Source organism: Ranitomeya variabilis, chromosome 6 (genome assembly GCF_051348905.1).
Source record: "Ranitomeya variabilis isolate aRanVar5 chromosome 6, aRanVar5.hap1, whole genome shotgun sequence".
NCBI classification, from domain to species: domain Eukaryota; kingdom Metazoa; phylum Chordata; class Amphibia; order Anura; family Dendrobatidae; genus Ranitomeya; species Ranitomeya variabilis.
This window is the reverse complement of record NC_135237.1, coordinates 406,844,347-406,868,814: the sequence shown is the minus strand read 5'-3', so window position 1 is coordinate 406,868,814 and position 24,468 is coordinate 406,844,347. Positions and strand designations below refer to the sequence as shown.

The 24,468-nt window shown below is 42.0% G+C and overlaps 1 protein-coding gene and 1 long non-coding RNA gene across 2 annotated transcripts in view; one reads left to right on the top strand and one right to left on the bottom strand.

Moving 5' to 3' along the window:
• Positions 1 to 22,754, top strand: part of RAB31 (RAB31, member RAS oncogene family) — a 59,936-nt gene extending 37,182 nt beyond the window's left edge. The window contains exons 5-7 of the mRNA XM_077270194.1: positions 744 to 850; positions 13,852 to 13,961; positions 16,274 to 22,754. Of these exons, the coding sequence (XP_077126309.1) occupies positions 744 to 850; positions 13,852 to 13,961; positions 16,274 to 16,371 (315 nt within the window). The 3' untranslated portion in view covers positions 16,372 to 22,754. The remainder of the gene's footprint in view (positions 1 to 743; positions 851 to 13,851; positions 13,962 to 16,273) is intronic.
• A 718-nt stretch (positions 22,755 to 23,472) lies between these two features.
• LOC143782596 (uncharacterized) overlaps positions 23,473 to 24,468 on the bottom strand; it is a 48,909-nt gene continuing 47,913 nt past the window's right edge. The window contains exon 3 of the long non-coding RNA XR_013217001.1: positions 23,473 to 24,394. This is a non-coding gene — a long non-coding RNA (uncharacterized LOC143782596). The remainder of the gene's footprint in view (positions 24,395 to 24,468) is intronic.

Sequence of the window (24,468 nt, the reverse complement as noted above, 5' to 3'; positions counted from 1 at the left end):
ATAAAGTATTTTAATGAAATAAACACATGGGGTTTTAATATCTTTATTGTACGCTCAATCCAACTGACGACCCTCGTCTTCTGAAAAAAAAGGAAAATAAAAAAGCAACAATATCCCATACCTGTCCGCCATACAGTCATGTCCCACGATGTAAATCCATCTGAAGGGGTTAAATAATTTTACAACCAGGAGCCTGCTAATGCAGCTGCCCCTGGCTGTAAAAACTGGGGAATAAATGGAATGCAGCTTCGTTGACTTACGGTGCTGCGCCCCCTGGTGGCATAAACTCATATGAACTCTAGCGTGGGAAAATATTCAGAAAAATTCAGCACATAGCCTGACTGTGTAGTATTAAAAACTGCTGATCAGCTAATTGTTAGTCGTTTAGTTTAGTGCCGCACATCGTTCAATGTAAACGGATCTTAATTGAAATTCAGACTGCGGATCGCAATGTTGAATATTAGCGACCAACCTCACTAATTTTCTCGAAGCACATATATATGGTGTTATGGTGTCTACATACATTGGGCTCACATTGTAATTACTTCCATACGTCTATGCACTCTGAACAAATATTACATAATGTTGAGTTTTCAAGACAAGTATGAAATGTTATATTATTATTATTATTATTATTATTATTATTATGATGATTAATAGAATGCAGTCAAACTGGAAATATAAGGATTTGTATCTTGGCTTAATTTTGTGTGTATTAATTAAGTGTGATCTGATGTGTACAGGACTCATTCCATACACTGAAGAAATGGGTGAAAGAACTGAAAGAACATGGCCCCGAAAATATTGTCATGGCCATTGCTGGAAATAAATGTGATCTCTCCGACATCAGGTAACAAAATAAGTAATTTCTGTACCCTCGGCATAGTGTTATATGATGTAAAGAGACTACTACATGGTGAACCTATTACAATAATGGAGCAGATGTTTTATAATGAACATGATGATATAGAAGGGTTATTGGATACCTGACTACTAGGAGGCTACATAGTTGTGAATATAAGTTTTGTGCCCGACACAAATTTTGTTTTTCGCACATTTTGCTGCTTCTTTGTTTTTAAATCTTTGTTGGATATTTCTATAGTTACAATAAGGCTATGTTAACACGTTGCATTTTTGCTGCGTTTTTTATGCACATTTTAAGCTGTGTTTTACAGTACCAGCTAAAGCTATGTGATATCAGAAATCTCATGCTCACACATTGGTTTTTTTTTTCTCCCTGACGGACTTGGAAAACTGCTGTGTTTTTTAAAACTGCAGCATGTCACTTCTTTCAGCATTTTTCCACCCATAGAAAACAAGTGCAAAAATGCAGCAAAAAAATGCAGGTATCAGGTTTTCTGCATTTTTGGTGAAAAAAAGCTGATACATCATTATGTGAAACCCATTTATTTTTGTGATTTTCCCAATTTTAAACCATAATGTCTTGGTGTCATCACCTGAGAATATGACAATTAGAATCAGTACAGTTTAATTAAATTAGTGATATGTGTAAAGTAAACATATAACCAAGGTGTGAAATTGAAAACCGCCTGATCAACTCAAGGGCCGACCAAAGTGTAAAAGTAAACAGTGTCCTACAAACTCAATGCTCTGCCAATGTCTTAGGTAAACTATTCCCAACCAATTCAACTACCCCGCTGTTACATTTGTAAATGTGTATTTTTTCATGAACTTTTTTGTTCAGAATAGTCACAATTTTTTCAGACATAAAAATCTTTTTCCACTAAATAATTTGATCAAATTACCCTTTTTTCCCAAATGTTTTTTTTTTGCTTTCACACCTGTCTTGCATTGGTGACCTACACCTTGCATTGGTGACCTACACCTTGCATTGTTCATGTTTCCGTGGTGGAAGCAAAGTTGAACTTTAGGATCCTGAAAAAGCGGCAAAAAAGGCTGCAAAACCTGCTTTTTGTGTGCAATTTCTTTTCTACAGGTATTGCCTGTAGAAAAAAACGCAGCAAAAACGCAATGTAGCTTTGAAAGCATTTAATAAGTTTTACTTTCATTGACAAATACATCACGTTTATGTAAAGACTCAATATTTCCAGTGTTGACTCTTATTTTTTAAGACTTCTGCAATTAGCCCTGACAGCTGAATATCCGCTTCTGGGCCAAATCTTGACTGATAACAATTTCTGTTTTTCTTGACCCACCAGCATTTTGAAGATTGACCACAGGTTCTCTGGCAGGCTGGGGTCACACTACCATATAAAAAAAATTGGTCCTATTTTCATCCGTTTTTTTTTTTTTTTTTTACAGTGGCAGCTATTTATCTTTTACAGGACCATTTACAGTTTCGTATGCTACAGAATTGTAATGTACCCGTAAAAATCGCGGGGCCGACTACCGCTGACGTCACTGAGCATACGCAGACTCCTCGCCTGACCCACGGTGAACTGACAGCGAGGGAAAATGTTCAGAAACTTTCACATGCTAATGAGTTCATGTCCGGTCAGGCAGGGAGGCTGTGTAGGCAGCTTTTCATTCATTCCTCTGTGGTTTACAGCCTGGCCGGTAGCATTAGCACTGCTCCGGGTTGTAAACTATTCAACTATTCATTGAGATGGATTGCAGCATGGGACTTGACTGTACGGCGGACAGGTATGGGATATTGTTGATTTTTTATTTTGGATTTTTTTTTTTTACAGAAGAACGATGGCATCGCTTGGATTGAGAGTGCAATAAAGATGTTAAACCTGTGTGTTTAATTATTTCCATCACAGGGCCATCCACCTCTGCCACACATACCGCCCATCAATCACATGCTCAGTCGCCATGCCACAATATATATATAGACTGTATATATGTTTTCACGAATATTTGAGCCTATGGATCCATTATATGTCCATTTTGCAAGCCGGCGAGAAAATCTCGCCATGTGGATGCCATACTTATGTCACATGGATGCTTACATGCGAGAAAATCGCATCCTCGCACTGCACACAGATGACATATGGATCACTGTTCAGGGAACATTTCTGGGATTCTCGTCCGTGTAAAACGGACCATTTTTTGATACATGGTGTGTGTCTCCAGCGTTAGATTGAGATCTGCAGAGTTTCCTGGCCAAGGATCCAAAATGTGAATTTTTTGTTCACTAATCACCCCAGGGTACTCATTTTAAAAGTGGTTGTCTACAAGATAGCCCCTTTAATAGTGTGCAGTGTAAAATGCTGTATGCAGTTCTGATACAATTATAAACTAAGCATTGTTTTGTAGCAGTTTCATAAAAATTCCAACAACTATATGACAACAATGTGTGATTATTCTCTAATACTTTATTCAGACAGTGTTTTTAAGTATTAGTCTAAAGTTTTCTTTCTGCATTTTTTGTGTCCATATTGTACTCATACAGTATACAGTCACTGTCCTGCATAAATCAAAATAAAAATAGTACATAAAAACAATGCAAACAAAAATCTAAAAAAATTGTAATATATTTTATAAGTGAAATATGTTTGCTTCTCCAGGTATTAGCCACTTTTTCTTCTTCCCTTGCCTTCAACACTTAGTCACTTAGAAAAACAGTTCAAATCTGACTTTCTTAAGACAAGATGAACTGCTGACTCACTGAGCAGGTTACAGCTGCCTACTTAAGTACTGTATATGGAAAGGGGAGGAGATGGGAGGAGCACACTAAGACACAGGAAGTAAAAAAAAAGACTGCACTGCAGCTTTGAAGCTTCTGGTGCTGGATTCACAGCCACACAACTCAGTAATGTGCTTTACAGTACTCCAGCTGCTGCTTCTGTCTGTGTTTTACATACAGAGTAATAGTAATTCCTTTTTCAATTTTCCTATGTATTGTGTATAGGAGACATCATAGCAGCTAATTTACATCAGCAGAGGGGAAGAAAACTGGTGAAAAATGCAGGATAGAATTCATACAATTGCCAGAAATGGTGTTGATCCTCATTAAAACACATATGAGCTCATTCTGAAAATTTGACAATTGAAATATAAAACAAACAACATGCAAACCATATGATGTTTCTTTATTAATGCAGCATGTTCTGATTATTACATTGTGGGGTGCTGATGGGTTACCATGGCAGTTTATGATTTGGCTTTTTAGAAGAACATTAAAGCAACTGTTCACACCTGTGATTATATGCAGCTATATATTTCTAATGTATATTTAAAATACTTAATGACCCTCATTTTGCTGCTGCATTCATCCGTCAAATCAGAGCTGTATTATCTTCATCTCCAAAAGGGAGAGAAGCATGGGGAGACATGCAGAAAGTCTAAACCATGTCTCAAGTTACGCTCACCAGGTGAGGGGGATCCTCCAAGCCAGAGGTCCAGGTGGGCACATTGGCCACGGGCGTCGGTACAACAAACGGGTGAGGCTACCAAGAACAGGCAACTGGGATGTTGGAAACCACAGGCAGGAGACGTCCAGGAGATAGCAGGTAAGCAGCTGGGATTCTGGAAACCGCAGGCAGGAGAGGTACAGGAGACTGCATACAGTTAGCAGTGATGCTGGAAACTGTAGACAAGCAGGAGACGTCCAGAAGACCGCAAACAGGCAGCTGGGATGCTGGAAACCACAGGCAGGAGTCATCCAGGAGACCACGGACAGAGAGCTGGTATGCTGGAAACCACAGGCAGACAGGAGACTTGCAGGAGACCATGGACAGGCAGCCGGGATGCTGAAAACTGCAATCAGACATGAGACATCCAGGAGACAACAGATAGGCAGCTGGGCTGCTGGACACCGCAGGAAGATGGGAGATGTCCAGGAGACCACAGACAGCCAGCAGAGAAGCTCAAGATGTACCAAGAAACTCAGATTCATAGTAGCACTGAAGTCTTAGCACCAATACACAGTGGTAAAAAATATGTATATATACGGTAGTTAAAAAATATATCACTTTACAATACTTCCTTTTTGTATTCTGGAAATTAAAAAAAATAAAGTAAGGAGCTGTAAAAATATAAACACTGAAAAGAAAAAAAATCAAAATACCAGAATTGCTGTTTTTTGGTCACTTACTGTAAAAAAAAAATCATATGTACTATAAGAAAAAATAATTAAAAAAGTGACACATCCTAATTATTTGTTTTATTAATTTTGAAATTTTTTTAAACTAGTCTGCTTGGAATTTTTTTTCTTCGTTTTTCAGTACATTCCAGCGAATGGTGTTAAACTTTAACCCATCCCACAAGAAAACAAGCCCTCTTATGGCTCTATTGACATAAAAATAAAAATGACAGCTTTTTAAAATAAGCAAAAAAAGAAATTGTTTTTGATGGAAAGGGGTTAAGTCAGTAAGTTGCTCTGTTGCCAGCTTACCCACAGTTTTAAAAAATAAGAAATAATATAAATGGCAAATAATGATTAAAAACATGTAAAAAATAATAAACTATTTCATACAGTAAGCGAGACACGGCCTGAAACTTTATACCCTTGGTAACCTCAAGCCTCTGGAATTCTGAAACATATTGATTCTTTTAACATTTTTTTTTTTTAAGTGTATCGCAGCGACCACAGGTAGGAGATTCACAATGTATTAGAGACCTCTTGTGGCCTTTAGAGAGAATACAGTTTCGATGAATTATTCGTACATAAGCCGCTACGGGATTATCTCTTCAGTCACATATTAGATAAAGATGTTCATGATTTTTCACGTACACCAAAATCAGTCCGAGTTTCACCAGTGTTTTGGATCCGATTTTCGTCAGTGTCTGTGTGTCATTTGTTATCTTTTGGATTTCATCAGTGACTTTCAAGAAAAAATAACTATGTTTTTCTCATATTTTGGAATATTAATCAGGGACAGTACATGGATTGCACACTGATGGCATCCATGTGCTGCTTGTTATTCTCACGTAACCAGACTTGTTTGGGTCATTTTGATCTGTGTCTCAGATAAAAAACGGACCCGTTTCCGTTGTTTTGTTGTGAACACACAGCCTTTACTGGGTAAATGTTTTATCCCTGGAAACCAAGAAGTATCATTTCTCCTTGCAGAGAGTGACATGTTAAACATGTCGAGATGAGGAGACTTAAAGCCGCAATGCTCCCCTGGGAAATATGCAAATTGTCTGTTCAGAGAGGAAGAGGACTAGAACTCTAGTGGCACCTATTGGAAGTAGCAATCCTAACAATCAATGTCGACCCTTTAACGAGCCTGACTCAGCCAAACCAGATCTCCACTTTGCACTGATGAGGGGCAGTACTCCGAAAAACAGTGTCTGCAAATTGAGATTCTGGTTTGGCTTTTATCCTAAGTCATGTGACAAGGCTCGTTAAAGGGTCGACATTAACTGTTAGGATTGCTACCTCCAGTAGGTGGCACTAGAGTTCTAGTCCTCTTCCTCTCTGAAGAGACAATTTGCACATTATCCCTGGAAATTCACTTTTAGAACATGTACGCGATTCACGGACATTTAAATATAACCTAAAAGACACAAAGCTGGCCCTTTAAGAAGGTTCATGATACATTCACTGCTTACAAGTTGTCTGCAATACTGTAAATTTCGTCTGTTGAGAAATATTGACGTGGTAATGTACATTGCAAGCTTGGTATAATTGGAATTTATGCCAGTTGGCTATAATGGTTTCCCATACACCGCATTTGGTGATGTCATATAAAAAAAACTGTGTTGTAATATTGATTAGAAAAATTAGTAAATGATTTGAATACTATACTTAATAATTGTAACAAATATAGCAGAGCGAAAGGTATATGTAATGGTATTGTTGACTCCTCAAAAAGCAGGTGGGCAAACACAAACAGAAATTGTGGTAAACTCAAAGCACTGATTACGCAAGAATATATTGCCATCAGTCAGGATTTGGCCGAGTAGCTGATATCCAGCTGCCAGGGGGAATTGCAGAAATCTTGAAAAATCAGGGACAACACTGTAAATTTTAAACTTTTTTATAAGCTTGATGTATTTGTCAATAAAAGTTTAAAAACACATGAAATGCTTAGGCTGTGTGCACACGTTCAGGATTTTTCATGGTTTTTCGCTATAAAAACGCGATAAAACCACGAAAAAAACGCATACATTAAGCATCCTATTATTAGAATGCAATCCACAATTTTTGTGCACATGTTGCGTTTTTTTCCGCGGCGGAATCGCATTCCGGAAAAAAGCGCAGCATGTTCATTCTTTGTGTGGAATCGCGGGGATTCCGGACACATAGAAATGCATTGATCCACTTACTTTACGCATGTGGGTATGCCCACCATGCAGGAAGTAAGCGGATTATGTGTGGTTGGTACCCAGGGTGGAAGAGAGGAGACTATCCCCCAGGCCCTGGGAACCATATACGTAACCATATGTAATTGTTAAAAAAAAAGAATTAAAATAATAAATCGTGATATTCTCACCTTCTGGCGTCCCTGGCAGCCGTCCCGCTCCTCGCAATGCTTCCGTTCCCAGTAATGGTTTTGCGGCAATGACCTGTGATAAAGTAGCGGTCATCTGGGGTCATTGCCGCGAGGCATTACTGGGAACAGGAGCTGCCGGGAGCATCGTAAGGAGCGGGATAGGCTGCGAGGGATGCCGGAAGGTGAGAATATCACGATTTTTTATTTTTTTAAATTATTTTTAACATTCTATCTTTTTACTATTGATGCTGCATAGGCAGCATCAATAGTAAAAAGTTGGTCACACTTGTCAAACACTATATTTGATAAGTGTGACCTACTTGTCAATCAGTTTTCTAAGCGATGCTACAGATCGCTTGGAAAACGCTAGCATTCTGCAAGCTAATTACGCTTGTAAAACACTAGTGTTTAGCGGGAAAATGCATGCTAATTCCGCATGCGTTTTACCTGCAGCACAGTTGCGGAATTGCAGCGAAAATTTCCACGGCAATTCCGGACGTATGCACATAGCCTTATAATTGTACTTCTGTAACCATAGAAACAAACTTGGGAAAGCCAAAACTTTGTCCACAACTGTACAAGAGAGGCAAGAGTGGTTGCAGACATCACGTGGGGTATACAGGCTGTGACAGAAAGGCTGTGGGGTATAAAGGCTGTGGGCTACAAGGGCTGTGACATACAGGCTGTGGGCTACAAGGGCTGTGACAGAAGGGATTTGGGGTATAAAGGATATGACATACAGGCTGTGGGGTATACAGGTTGTGACATATAAAGTGTGGGGTGTACAGGCCGTGACATACAGAGTGTGGGGTATACAGGCTGTGACATACAGAGTGTGGGGTATACAGGCCGTGACATACAGAGTGTGGGGTATACAGGCTGTGACATATAAAGTGTGGGGTATACAGGCCGTGACATACAGAGTGTGGGGTATACAGGCTGTGACATATAAAGTGTGGGGTGTACAGGTTGTGACATACAGAGTGTGGGGTATACAGGCCGTGACATACAGAGTGTGGGGTATACAGGCCGTGACATAGAGGGTGGGGTATACAGGCCGTGACATACAAAGTGTGGGGTATACAGGCTGTGACATACAGAGTGTGGGGTGTACAGGCCGTGACATACAGAGTGTGGGGTATACAGGCTGTGACATACAGAGTGTGGGGTATACAGGCCATAACATATAAAGTGTGGGGTATACAGGCCGTGACATACAGAGTGTGGGGTATACAGGCTGTGACATATAAAGTGTGGGGTATACAGGCCGTGACATACAGAGTGTGGGGTATACAGGCTGTGACATATAAAGTGTGGGGTGTACAGGTTGTGACATACAGAGTGTGGGGTATACAGGCCGTGACATAGAGGGTGGGGTATAGAGGCCGTGACATACAAAGTGTGGGGTATACAGGCTGTGACATACAGAGTGTGGGGTGTACAGGCCGTGACATACAGAGTGTGGGGTATACAGGCTGTGACATACAGAGTGTGGGGTATACAGGCCGTGACATACAGAGTGTGGGGTATACAGGCTGTGACATATAAAGTGTGGGGTGTACAGGCTGTGACATACAGAGTGTGGGGTATACAGGCCGTGACATAGAGAGTGTGGGGTATACAGGCCGTGACATAGAGGGTGGGGTATACAGGCCGTGACATACAAAGTGTGGGGTATACAGGCTGTGACATACAGAGTGTGGGGTGTACAGGCCGTGACATACAGAGTGTGGGGTATACAGGCTGTGACATACAGAGTGTGGGGTATACAGGCCATGACATATAAAGTGTGGGGTATACAGGCCGTGACATACAGAGTGTGGGGTATACAGGCTGTGACATATAAAGTGTGGGGTATACAGGCCGTGACATACAGAGTGTGGGGTATACAGGCTGTGACATATAAAGTGTGGGGTGTACAGGTTGTGACATACAGAGTGTGGGGTATACAGGCCATGACATATAAAGTGTGGGGTATACAGGCCGTGACATACAGAGTGTGGGGTATACAGGCTGTGACATATAAAGTGTGGGGTATACAGGCCGTGACATACAGAGTGTGGGGTATACAGGCTGTGACAAATAAACATATAAAGTGTGGGGTGTACAGGTTGTGACATACAGAGTGTGGGGTATACAGGCCGTGACATACAGAGTGTGGGGTATACAGGCCGTGACATAGAGGGTGGGGTATACAGGCCGTGACATACAAAGTGTGGGGTATACAGGCCGTGACATACAGAGTGTGGGGTATACAGGCTGTGACATATAAAGTGTGGGGTATACAGGCCGTGACATACAGAGTGTGGGGTATACAGGCTGTGACATATAAAGTGTGGGGTGTACAGGTTGTGACATACAGAGTGTGGGGTATACAGGCCGTGACATACAGAGTGTGGGGTATACAGGCCGTGACATAGAGGGTGGGGTATAGAGGCCGTGACATACAAAGTGTGGGGTATACAGGCTGTGACATACAGAGTGTGGGGTGTACAGGCCGTGACATACAGAGTGTGGGGTATACAGGCTGTGACATACAGAGTGTGGGGTATACAGGCCGTGACATACAGAGTGTGGGGTATACAGGCTGTGACATATAAAGTGTGGGGTGTACAGGCTGTGACATACAGAGTGTGGGGTATACAGGCCGTGACATAGAGAGTGTGGGGTATACAGGCCGTGACATAGAGGGTGGGGTATACAGGCCGTGACATACAAAGTGTGGGGTATACAGGCTGTGACATACAGAGTGTGGGGTGTACAGGCCGTGACATACAGAGTGTGGGGTATACAGGCTGTGACATACAGAGTGTGGGGTATACAGGCCATGACATATAAAGTGTGGGGTATACAGGCCGTGACATACAGAGTGTGGGGTATACAGGCTGTGACATATAAAGTGTGGGGTATACAGGCCGTGACATACAGAGTGTGGGGTATACAGGCTGTGACATATAAAGTGTGGGGTGTACAGGTTGTGACATACAGAGTGTGGGGTATACAGGCCATGACATATAAAGTGTGGGGTATACAGGCCGTGACATACAGAGTGTGGGGTATACAGGCTGTGACATATAAAGTGTGGGGTATACAGGCCGTGACATACAGAGTGTGGGGTATACAGGCTGTGACAAATAAACATATAAAGTGTGGGGTGTACAGGTTGTGACATACAGAGTGTGGGGTATACAGGCCGTGACATACAGAGTGTGGGGTATACAGGCCGTGACATAGAGGGTGGGGTATACAGGCCGTGACATACAAAGTGTGGGGTATACAGGCTGTGACATACAGAGTGTGGGGTGTACAGGCCGTGACATACAGAGTGTGGGGTATACAGGCTGTGACATACAGAGTGTGGGGTATACAGGCCATGACATAAAGTGTGGGGTATACAGGCCATGACATACAGAGTGTGGGGTATACAGGCTGTGACATATAAAGTGTGGGGTATACAGGCCGTGACATACAGAGTGTGGGGTATACAGGCTGTGACATATAAAGTGTGGGGTGTACAGGTTGTGACATACAGAGTGTGGGGTATACAGGCCGTGACATACAGAGTGTGGGGTATACAGGCCGTGACATACAGAGTGTGGGGTATACAGGCCGTGACATATAAAGTGTGGGGTATACAGGCCGTGACATACAGAGTGTGGGGTGTACAGGCTGTGACATACAGAGTGTGGGGTATACAGGCTGTGACATACAGAGTGTGGGGTATACAGGCCATGACATACAGAGTGTGGGGTATACAGGCTGTAACATACAGAGTGTGGAGTGTACAGGCTGTGACATACAGAGTGTGGGGTATACATGCTGTGACATATAAAGTGTGGGGTATACAGGCCGTGACATACAGAGTGTGGGGTATACAGGCTGTCACATATGAAGTGTGGGGTATACAGGCCGTGACGTACAGAGTGTGGGGTATACAGGCTGTGACATATAAAGTGTGGGGTGTACAGGCTGTGACATACAGAGTGTGGGGTGTACAGGCTGTGACATACAGAGTGTGGGGTATACAGGCTGTGACATATAAAGTGTGGGGTGTACAGGCTGTGACATACAGAGTGTGGGGTATACAGGCTGTGACATACAGAGTGTGGGGTATACAAGCTGTGACATATAAAGTGTGGGGTATACAGGCTGTGACATACAGAGTGTGGGGTGTACAGGCTGTGACATACAGAGTGTGGGGTATACAGGCTGTGACATATAAAGTGTGGGGTGTACAGGCTGTGACATACAGAGTGTGGGGTATACAGGCTGTGACATACAGAGTGTGGGGTATACAGGCCGTGACATACAGAGTGTGGGGTGTACAGGCTGTGACATATAAAGTGTGGGGTATACAGGCTGTGACATACAGAGTGTGGGGTGTACAGGCCGTGACATACAAAGTGTGGGGTGTACAGGCTGACATACAGAGTGTGGGGTATACAGGCTGTGACAGAGTGTGGGGTATACAGGCCGTGACAGAGTGTGGGGTATACAGGCTGTGACATACAGAGTGTGGGGTATACAGGCCGTGGCATACAGAGTGTGGGGTATACAGGCTGTGACATACAGAGTGTGGGGTATACAGGCCGTGGCATACAGAGTGTGGGGTATACAAGCTGTGACATATAAAGTGTGGGGTATACAGGCTGTGACATACAGAGTGTGGGGTATACAGGCTGTGACATACAGAGTGTGGGGTATACAAGCTGTGACATATAAAGTGTGGGGTATACAGGCTGTGACATACAGAGTGTGGGGTGTACAGGCTGTGACATACAGAGTGTGGGGTATACAGGCTGTGACATATAAAGTGTGGGGTGTACAGGCTGTGACATACAGAGTGTGGGGTATACAGGCTGTGACATACAGAGTGTGGGGTATACAAGCTGTGACATATAAAGTGTGGGGTATACAGGCTGTGACATACAGAGTGTGGGGTGTACAGGCTGTGACATACAGAGTGTGGGGTATACAGGCTGTGACATATAAAGTGTGGGGTGTACAGGCTGTGACATACAGAGTGTGGGGTATACAGGCTGTGACATACAGAGTGTGGAGTATACAGGCTGTGACATACAGAGTGTGGGGTATACAGGCTGTGACATACAGAGTGTGGGGTGTACAGGCCGTGACATACAAAGTGTGGGGTGTACAGGCTGACATACAGAGTGTGGGGTATACAGGCTGTGACAGAGTGTGGGGTATACAGGCTGTGACATGCAGAGTGTGGGGTATACAGGCTGTGACATACAGAGTGTGGGGTATACAGGCCGTGACATATAAAGTGTGGGGTGTACAGGCTGTGACATACAGAGTGTGGGGTGTACAGGCTGTGACATGCAGAGTGTGGGGTATACAGGCCGTGACATATAAAGGGTGGGGTGTACAGGCTGTGACATACAGAGTGTGGGGTGTACAGGCTGTGACATACAGAGTGTGGGGTGTACAGGCTGTGACATACAGGCTGTGACATCTGCTGTGAATATAAATCAGAGACAAACAATAAGTATCGAGGACACTTGCTTGGAATGGCCAAGAGTATTTTCTATTTTTTTATTTTACATCTATTGCTGCCCTTATGACTCTTTTTCACTATATTGGACAACCCCTTAAAAACCATATCCTAAGTGAAAATACTAGGTCCAGACTGGTCACCTTCTCAGTGATTTAAAGGGAACCTGTCACCCCCAAAATCGCTGGTGAGGTAAGCTCACCGGCATCAGGGGCTTATCTACAGCATTCTGTAATGCTGTAGATAAGCCGCCGATGTTACCTGAAAGAGGAGAAAAAGACCTTAGATTACTCACCGCTGGAAAGGTCAGAGAGGCCCGGCGCCTGCGCACTGCAGTACTTTGCTCTGCCCTCAACAGGGCAGGCAAAGTACGCCTGCGCCGGAGCCGCGGCGTAAAGACCCGAAGAGGACGTCATGGAACAAAGATGGGAGGCGCCGGAGTGGACCAGAGACACCCATCCGACCGGACCGCAGCGGGACCGCCCCTGGGTGAGTATAATCTAACGTCTTTTTCTCCTCTTTCAGGTAACATCGGGGGCTTATCTACAGCATTACAGAATGCTGTAGATAAGCCCCTGATGCCGGTGAGCTTACCTCACCAGCGATTTTGGGGGTGACAGGTTCCCTTTAAGAAACCCATACGCATGAGATAAGAATTGGCCAAACCTCCTAACTATCCCCCAACAAATGATGTTGTAGAAAAACGTTTGGGCCTTTGGAATGAGTTTTATTTGGTATGGAGATAAACTGCTGCCAGGGAAGTCTGACAGTGTCTCTGTCCGAGTGAACACCGGAGTGCGTGGTCGGACGAATGCTCCTGTGTATGGGGGAGTCGGGAGAGATAGCTTTCAGCTGACAGCGATAACTATGGTCCGCTTTACTCACACAGTTCTATAGCATATTGCAATGTTGGATGACTTCTATATTTTCAGTGTTTCCAACTGTGATATTTTCCATTTTTTTCAGGGAGGTATCAATGAAAGATGCCAAGGAATATGCTGAGTCCATTGGAGCAATTGTTGTTGAAACTAGTGCAAAGAATGCCATCAATGTTGAAGAACTCTTCCAAGGCATAAGTAAATATTCCATCCCATAACCATAATCTATTTACTTGAACAGCTTATCGTCTACATTAGTAAGATGGTACTCTGCAAGCACAGTGCTGTCTAAATTAATTTTTCCCAATCTTTCCATGCCGTGTTTTAGGCCACTTTCACACATCCGTGTCTCTGGTACGTGTGGTGAGAGTTTTCACATGTACCGGAAACACTGACATACGTAGACACATTCAAATGAATGGGTCTGTGCACATGTCAGTGTGTTTCCAAGGGCCGTGTGTCCATGTGCCTCACAAGTAGTCATGTCTGTATTTTACCGTCAGCACGGGCCGCAAAATGTTCCGCACACGTGCACAAGGAGAACACACATGGATGTCATCTGTTGGACACACATCGGTGCCAGGGAAGAAGCGCTATAGTAAGCGCTGTTCCCCGGCGCTGGGTGCTGAAGACGGCTCTCATCATTCTCCCCTGCTCTGCCTTTGATCGGCATGAGCAGAGGAGAATGATGAGAGTTATATTCAAGTCAGAACAATGACAGCAGGTGGGGCTTTTGGGACTATTACTCCCATCAACCTACACCTGCTGCCACTAATAACAGTGACAGCAGGAGCGGATGATGGGGGTATTCCTCACCCGCCACCTGCGTTATAACTAAATAAATGAATGAAAAACCCAGCATGGGTTCCCCTGTATTTTCTATAACCAGCCAGGCAAAACTCACAGCTGAGGGCTGCAACCCTCAACTATCAGCTTCAGCAAGGCTGGTTATCAAGAATAGAGGGGTCTTCACATTTTTTTAAAATTATTTAAATAATTTTAAAAAATGGCGTGGGGTCCCACCCATTTTTTATAACCAGCCTTGCTACAGCTAACAGCTGGGGCTGGTATTCTCAGGCTGGTAAGAAGCCATTGATATAGGCTCCCCAGCCTAAAAATATCAGCCCACAGCTGCCCAGAATAGGCGCATCTATTAGATGTGCCAATTCTGGCGCTTTACTTGCCTCTTCCCACTTGCCCTGTAGCAGTGGCAAGTGGGGTTCATATTTGTGGGGTTGATGTCACCTTTGTATTGTTAGGTGACATCAAGCCCATGGCTTAGTAATGGAGAGGCATCTATAAGACACCTATCCATTACTAATCCTATAGTTATATGGTAAATAAAGACACAGTCAGAATAAAGTCTTTTATTAGAAATAAAACAAAACACACATTTCCTTTTTTATTTTAAACAGCGTGGGGACCCCTCTATTCTTGATAACCAGCCTTTGTGAAGCTGACAGCTGAGGGTTGCAGCCCCCAGCTGTGAGTTTTTCCTGGCTGGTTATAGAAAATACGGGGGAACCCATGCCGGGTTTTTCATTCATTTAGTTATAGCGCAGGCAGCGGGTGAGGAATACCCCCATCATCCGCTCCTGCTGCTGTCACTGTTAATAGCGGCAGCAGGTGTAAGTTGATGGAAGTAATAGTCCCAAAAGCCCCCACCTGCTGTTATTGTTCTGACTTGAATATAACTCTCATCATTCTCCTCTGCTCGCGCCAATCACCAGCAGAGCAGGGGAGAATGATGAGAGCTGTCTTCAGCACCCGGCGTCGGGGAACAGCGCTTACTGTAGTGCTTCTTCCCTGCCATCCGTCCGTGTGGTACTGATGAGGCACACAGTTGCCAAGTGTGTGCCACAAGTATTACACACACAGACACGGATATCTCCGGTACCTGAAAAAATGGCCGAGTGAAAGAGGCCTTAGTTTTAGTCCTTAGTTCCAAAGTGAGTAGTAGTGAGCATTTGCAAGCACTCCAGCGTCTATAGCAGTGTTTCTTAAAGGGAACCTGTCAGCAGGATTGTGCACAGTAACCTACAGACTGTCAGGTCGGCGCCGTTATACTGATTACAATGATACCTTGGTTGATGAAATCCGTCTTGTGGTTGTTGTTTAATCAATATTTTCAGTTTTTAGTTAATGATATGCCCGTGCTTCGGGGCAGCCTGGGTGGGGGTCTTCATGTGGTGCTCTGCTTAGCCCTTTAAATGCAGTGCTCAAGGCCCCCTCACTTGTCAAAATTTGATATCTTAAAGAGACTATCTGTAACAATTTCTGAGCCTTGCTCATAATTCCATCACCTGTCCAATACTAAGAAAATCCTTAAAACATGACTTGTGGGGGGCCATGAGGGCTGGAGCTGAAAAACACTGGTCTATAGGCATGTTGGATGCACATGCTCACTACCTACCACTCTATTCATATAGGGGACTCTGGGCCCCCCGTTCTTAGGGTTAGTTCACAATAAATGGGCAATATTTAACACACAAATATTATATATATTGCAGGTCAGAGAATCCCTCCACTGGATCCACATCAGAATGGCTCTAACGGTGCAATGAAACTCGGAAGACAATCCTTACAGCCTACAAACAGATGCTGCTGATACAACCTATCGCCATGAATACATAAAATCATAGTTGTTCAGTGAGTTCAAGGAGATGGATACAGACATGAAAATAAATGACCATTAAATAGGAGGGAAATAGAATATGTTCATGGTAAAAGTATGTGTATGCCCAGTTCACAGTTTGCATTTTTTTCCCTGCATTTAATTTTAGCCAAAAGTAGTAGTGCAGCCGACAAGGAAGAAGGGTGTCACTAAAAGCTCCTTTGGATCCATTTCCATTAAGAGGATACTCATAGATAGCTGATTGTTTTTTGCAGAATTCATGTATGTGCAAAAAATGCACAAACTGCCAACACAACCCCAGATGCATACAATAGTAGAAATCCCTGCCGCAAATCTGCCACTGTAGGTCCAAGAACTGCACCATAAATGGAGAGTAAGAACTGACTCTTTGCTGTCTAGCTGTAACAGTATTGCATTGTTTGTTTACAAATAGTTTTCTATCTCGATTCTGTTACTTGTACTAAGCAAATATTGGAATGACAGAATGTTAGAACTTTTTACACTTTGAGGGTTTGTCCACTTTCAGGAGAGTGGGCCCCAGACTTTACAAAATTGCTAAAAGGCCAGAGTCACATTAGCGTATCACATCCGATGCAAGAGCGATATGCTAATGACACTCGGCTCCTGATCTGCTGCGGGAGGGAGCCGTGTGTCTGTGCTCCGATCCTCTCGCATGAGTAGATCGCTGCACAGCTGCGGAGGAGATGGTCCAAACACCGAGACCGGATCAGTATTGGGGTGCCACTACTGAACCCAGGAATGGCGAGAACCTGCTGACTTTGTTATTTTATGGTCTGGTCACACTTTCCTTAAATGTAAAATAATGCAATTAACATGCAGGTTTATAACGTTCTGATACCATGTGATGTTGGCACTGAAAGCCCCGCTGCCGGAAGGAAATGAACTTTATTCCCCCCTGCAGCATTTGGCTTCCAGTGGTGGAGCCGGCGCTGGTTCTGTCACCTCTTTGTGTATAGCCGAATCAGCATTATAGCAGTGTCTGGGGGCTCAGTTACACTCACCACTCTCTATACACAGCACACGGCTGAAACCCTTGCCGAATGCCACCACTGTGACTGGAAACCAAATGCTGCCGGGGGAATAAAGTTAATTTCCTGCTGGCGGAGGGGATCTCAGCGCCTGCGCCACACCGTATCAGAACGCTGCAGATTAACCCCCATATATACAGGCTAATAGTGTTATCTTACATGACAAGTTCCCTTTAAGTTGAAACCCCCTTCATTTTAACGTAATTATCAAACAAAGTAATAGTGATAACAACAAGGCTAGGCGTATATGGTCTCTTGTGTTGTAAGTCAAATAAGGATCATTGGGTTGGATAGAAATCATTCCATCACTGCTATCTTCTAACAAATATGGGTTATTACAGGAACACAAGAACTATTAATCAGGAATGTGCCCATATTTCTACCAGTGACGGGTTATATGGCCAATTGTAAAACTCTTAGCTGGAGCTTTGACAAACATAACTTTTTGGTAATAGGTTCAGCCCCATATATATTGTAAGATCCATGTGTGACCAGAAATATTGCTATGGTAGGTCATAAAAAATTGATTCATGAGGATCTTGACTGCGGTGACTGTTTAGGACAGATTTTCCCGGAGAGCCGTCTGTGCATACAAAGCCTCTTTTATTGATCAGAAACTAATTCTTATCCTGAAATACAAGCACAAAGAAGATGTGTGATGGTAGCAAGGAAACACAGGCATAGCCGTGACATCTAAGTGGGCCAAAGACAAACGAATGTGTACAGAAGGAGATGTGCCTGGCTGGAATCAGAAAACAACTACTTTTAGAAATGTAAAGACAAGGAAAGCATGCCTGAGTATAAGAAATTAGGATGATAGGGAACCTGTCAGCTGAATCCTGGGGCCCAAAATATGAACAGCAAGGTTCAGAGGCCGGCCCTGTCATTCATTCAATTATGTTTTGCTCTGAAACACTGTGGCTTCTCAGAGAAAACATACATTTCAAAGTCGGCCAGTGACCATGCTGTATAATGACTAGTCCAAGAGTCTGCCTTTACGAACACATGGGAGAGAATAGGTCGTTCTAAAGAGCTTACTGAATCAGAGTGTGGTCCTGTATTAGGATGCCACTATTGTAACCAGTCAGATCATGAAATTACTCCCCTACTCAATATTCCAACAATTATTGAAAAGTGGAAACATTTAGGATCCACAGCATCTAAGCAGCGAAGTAGCACACCAAGCACAGTTATAGAGCAGGGCATCCAAGTGTGGTGGAGCATATTGCAGAAAAATAACCTACACTCTGCTGTCTCAATAACTGCATAGTCCAAACCTCAAATGGGACAAAAACTCCACTGGGAGCTTCATAGTATAGGTTTCCAAGGTTGAATAACTGCATGCAAGCATTACATTAAGTTCAATTTCTTGCGTCAGATATTGTGGTATAAGGCACTCAACATTGGTCTCTTTAGTACAAACGTGTTGTGTGGAGTGATAGATCACACTTTTCTATCTGGCAGTCTAATGGACCAGTCTGGGCTTGGTGAATGCCTGACTGCATTGTGCCTACTGTGACGTTTGGTGGAAGATAAGTTGGTCTAGGCCCCTTATTTTCACTGAAAGAAAATGCTTCAGCACACCATGACATTTTGGACAATTGTATGCTTCTAACTTTATGGGAGAGTTTTAGGAAGGTTCTTTTAAACTTCATGACTATTCCCCAATAAAAACAATGTAGTTTGTGTTTGTGTGGAAAAACTTTCCAAGTCCGCGTAAAGCCCCATTCTCCGCTCCATCAAACATCTTAGCGATGAACTAGAACAGAGAATGCAATTTTTGGTCTTTTTGTCCAACATCAGTGTCTGACCCCACAAATGCTCTGCTCAATGAATGGGCAAAAATTCCCACATACTCCCTCTAAAATCTTGTAGAAAGCCTTCCCAAAAGAGATATAGTTATTTTACTTGAAAGGGGAATAACAAGTGTATGTTAATGCCTATGGATTTAGATTTGGATGTCATAAAAGCTCCAATAGGTGTAATGTGTAGGTATCTCAGTACTTTTGGCCATGAATACCAATGGACTTATTGACTGTTTCAATGACAGCCACAGAAATTGAGAGTGTATTTCTGAACTGTAATACAGACTGTAATTCATAGTTAGTACACATATTTTCAAAGTTCCTTAATTTTTGTGTAGACGCATTTAATACATAAAATACACATTGGGGTTCAAAGGTTGTATGTCTTCTATAGCGGTTAGCAAAAGGATAATCATGAAACTACACGACCAAACTGGATAAGGTGGAAATGTTTGGCCTTTCTCATAAACGGTTTTTAAAAGTATTGCTGCCCATAGCGATCAATGTAGTTTGGGTAAAAGCAGTTTGCTTTGGGCAACAAGTAAACTCTTCTTTACTCTAATTTTATTAATCAGTCAATCAAGTGTTATTGCTGGTGTTATGGTCTGTCCCAGTATTCTTGCAAGTTGTGAATAAATTATAGTAAAAACATAGAGGAGCCTAATGCTTAAAAAGAGTCTGTATGCAGATAAACAGATATTAGGGTTTGTTCACATGTAGCGTTTTTTTGTACAGAAAAAAAACACAGCATTTTACAGTAACAGCAAAATGAATTTGATTTTAGAAACATTGCACTTTTTCCTTGTGTTTTTGACCTGTGGTGCATTTCATAAAAAACGCAGCATGTCAATTCTTCCGGAACTTTTTCTTCAGTTTTTACCCATTAAGTTCAAAATGGCTTAACTACTAAAAATTGCATCAAAAACCGCATCAAGAATGCCTTTAATTTATGCTATGGTGTTCCAGACATAGCCTGAGTTTACCCAAAACGCAACATCAAATGTGTGTTACGTGTGAACATACTCTTACAATTCATAATGTAGAATGACTATTTGTCCATTTTTACTAAATGTTAGATGGGATTGTCACTTACCTACCGATCCCTCACTGTTCTTGTTGTACAGATGTCCCCCACTCCATTGCTTCTTTTTTGGTGGATTGACATATGAGCAGTGTGGTGAGTGATTGGCTGCAGTGCTTCCATGTTCGTGTAACCAAAAAAGGAAGCAATGAGGCCAATGAAGTACCTGTGAGTTATCAGTAAATGACTATATAATTTTTTGCATTATTAGAAAATGTTGGATTGTCCCTATTAAAATAAAAAAGAGTAGTGGACAATATCTAAGTCAATGACCACTATAGCCACCTTACATGGTATGTATACTATAATAGAGAAGATAAAGGTACAGTGCCTTGTGAAAGTATTCGGCTCCCTGGAACTTTTCAACCTTTTCCCACATATCATGCTTCAAACATAAAGATACCAAATGTAAATTTTTGGTGAAGAATCAACATCAAGTGGAACACAATTGTGAAGCTGAATGAAATTTATTGGTTATTTTAAATTTTTGTGGAAATTCAAAAACTGAAAAGTGGGGCGTGCAATATTATTCGGCCCCTTTAACTTAATACTTTGTTGCGCCACCTTTTGCTGCGATTACAGCTGCAAGTCGCTAGGGGCATGTCTCTATCAGACAGAAATTCTTGTCCATTCTTCCTTTGCAAACAGCTCAAGCTCAGTGAGGTTTGATGGAGATCATTTGTGAACAGCAGTTTTCAGCTCTTTCCACAGATTCTCGATTGGATTGAGGTCTGGAATTTGACTCGGCCATTCTAACACCTGGATACGTTTATTTGTGACCCATTCCATTGTAGATTTTGCATCATGTTTGGGATTATTGTCTTGTTGGAAGACAAATCTCCGTCCCAGTCTCAGGTCTTTTGCAGACTCCAACAGGTTTTCTTCAAGAATGGTCCTGTATTTGGCTCCATCCATCTTCCCATCAATTTTAACCTTCTTCCCTGTCCCTGCTGAAGAAAAGCAGGCCACAACCATGATGCTGCCGCCACCATATTTGACAGTGGGGACGGTGTGTTCAGGGTGATGAGCAGTGTTGCCTTTACGCCAAACATATCGTTTGGCATTGTTGCCAAAAAGTTCGATTTTGGTTTCATCTGACCAGAGCATCTTCTTCCACATGTTTGGTGTGTCTCCCAGGTGGCATGTTGCAAACTTTAAATGACACTTTTCATGGATATCTTTGAGAAATTTCGTTCTTCTTGCCACTCTTCCATAAAGGACAGATTTGTGCAGTGTCCTATGGACAGACTGTCCCACCTCAGCTGTAGATCTCTGCAGTTCATCCAGAGTGATCATGGGCCTCTTGGCTGCATCTCTGATCAGTCTCCTCCTTGTTTGAGATGAAAGTTTAGAAGGACGGCCGGGTCATGGTAGATTTGCAGTGGTATGATACTCCTTCCATTTCAATATGATCGCTTGCACAGTGCTCCTTGGGATGTTTAAAGTTTTGGAAATCATTTTGTATCCAAATCCGGCTTTAAACTTCTCCACAACAGTATCACGGACCTGCCTGTTGTGTTCCTTGGTCTTCATGATGCTCTCTGTGCTTCAAACAGAACCCTGAGACAATCACAGAGCAGGTGCATTTATACGGAGACTTGATTACACACAGGTGGATTATATTTATCATCATTAGGCATTTAGGACAACATTGGATCATTCAGAGATCCACAATGAACTTCTGGAGTGAGTTTGCTGCACTGAAAGTAAAGGGGCCGAATAATATTGCACGCCCCACTTTTCAGTTTTTGAATCTCCAGAAAAATTTAAAATAACCAATAAATTTCGTTCAACTTCACAATTGTGTTCCATTTGTTGTTGATTCTTCACCAAAAATTTACATTTGGTATCTTTATTTTTGAAGCATGATATGTGGGAAAAGGTTGAAAAGTTCCAGGGAGCCGAATACTTTCGCAAAGCACTGTATGTTTGTCTTTGCCCCATTAGGAAGCAGATAATGATGGAAATCCTCTTCTATGAAATTCTTTAGTACAGACAAATGCTTGCATTATGGCTATTATCACATAACAGAAGTAAAATCACCTTTTAGTGCCAATAAAAAGACAAATGTTGCCTGTAAAGTGTGTCAACATGAGTATATTGAATGGATTCTAACAATACTTTAGCAGTGAATCCAAAATGGTCTGACCTGTTTCTTATGTATTAGATGCAATATACGACTTTAACCTCATTTATTTAAACTGTTTTTTTTTTCGTTTCTAAAACATTAGTGTTGCTTTGTTGGATGATTCCTTGATTTGTTTTGTTCTGTAAAACTAAGAATGGGCTGGTTCCCAATTTTGTACTGAATGTATAACATATAGAAATTATGTTCATTATCATCATTATATTATACGTGTTATGTACTTCTGACTTTATTCAACAATATAAAAAGCAAATAAACTACTTTAAGTTTTTTCCTTTAAGGTGTGAAAACTTAATTTAGACATGAATTACCATACATCTGTACATGTAATATCGTATTAATCTTCTTCCTAAAGCCAATTTACCTACAGCTCACCTGTATAGTTTATCAGATCCTGAACATACTGCTATGAAAGAATATGTAAACGAAAGTTTACTGAAGAGTCATATCTGTCATTCCTAAGAATTCTTAACCACTTTCACTCATGCCCAACCTGTATATTCAGCTTACTTGGGCTAAATGGTTTTCAAAACTGGATCTTGGAGGGGTTTATAATTTGATATGCATCCGGAAGGGTGATGGGTGGAAAACAGTATTTTTAACGTTTGTGGGTCCATTTGAAAATCTTGTTATGCCTTTTGGTTTGCGCCAGCAGTTTTTCAAAACCAAATGAAGTATAACTTTTCTCATTGTATTCGAAGATTTATGTTGGTATACCTTGATGATATTCTAATTTGTTTGCCTGATCTGGATTCGCATTATGAACATGTCCGTTTTTTTTTACAACAGCTTAGGGAAAATTCTTTTTTTGCTAAATTGGAAGCATGCATTTTTTCGGTTCAAGAAATATCAGTTCTATGGTTCATTGTATCGGCAGAGGGGTTTAAGATGGAGCCTGGGAAGGTGCAGTCTATAGTTCTAATAATAATACTCCTCCGCTTCTCCCCTCTGCAAATCTCTTCACTGGCTCCTATTCCCTCAGCATATCCAGTTCAAATGACTAATACTAACCCACAAAGCCATCCATAACCTGTCTCCTCCATATATCTCTGAACTAATCTCCCGATATCTTCCCTCACATAATCTCCGGTTCTCCCAAGACCTCCTTCTCTCCTCCACACTTATTCGCTCCTCACCCAACCAAATTTGTATGTAACCCCTTCTCATGTACAGCACCATGGAATCAATGGTGCTATATAAATAAATAATAATAATAACTGATTAATTTCAGCCTCGTGATCTTAAAGCATTGTAACATTTTTTAGGATTCTACAATTGATATAGAAATTTAGGTAGAGGAAAAGGGGGTGCTTGGAGTTTACCACACTTGTAAGATTAAAATCCATGTGAGGCAAAACCGGTGGGTACCATGTCTCCAGCTATATTTACTGAAGTTTTCTTATTTGTATTGTTACCTCTGTTATGCATCTTTCCCCAATGACAGGTTTCTGTGGTCCTGGCTAGTGTAAAAAGAGACCATTGTTATTCTTGCTATATTATGATTAAGCGCATCCTAAACACCAGAAACGCATCAGTTTTTTTTAACCATTTGTCTTTTTTATGGCTTGCTAAATAAAATCCTTGTTTTATTGAGCCGCTGGATTTCTGCTCTCCCTCTTTTTTCCTTCTATAGAAAATGTATTAGGCGTTTTCCTCTGATGTTTAACCTCTTACTGATCTTACATGCAAGGTGCCGGATCTTAAGGTTTGGTCACTCAACGCTATTGGAGCATTTAATAAATTGAAAGAGTATTCCATGTCCACTCCAGTTTTAATCTCTAACCTGATCTCTAGAGACCATTCAAAGTGGAGATGTGTGCTTCAGAGGTCAAGGTAGTGGCTGTATTATCTCAAGGTTCCAAAACTGTGACCAACTTCTGGCCATGTGCATTTTTCTCAAGGAAATTTTCATCTGCTGAGAGAAATTACGATGTATTGAATTGCGAATTGCTCACTGTCAAATTACGGTACCTTTTGAAAAAGACATTT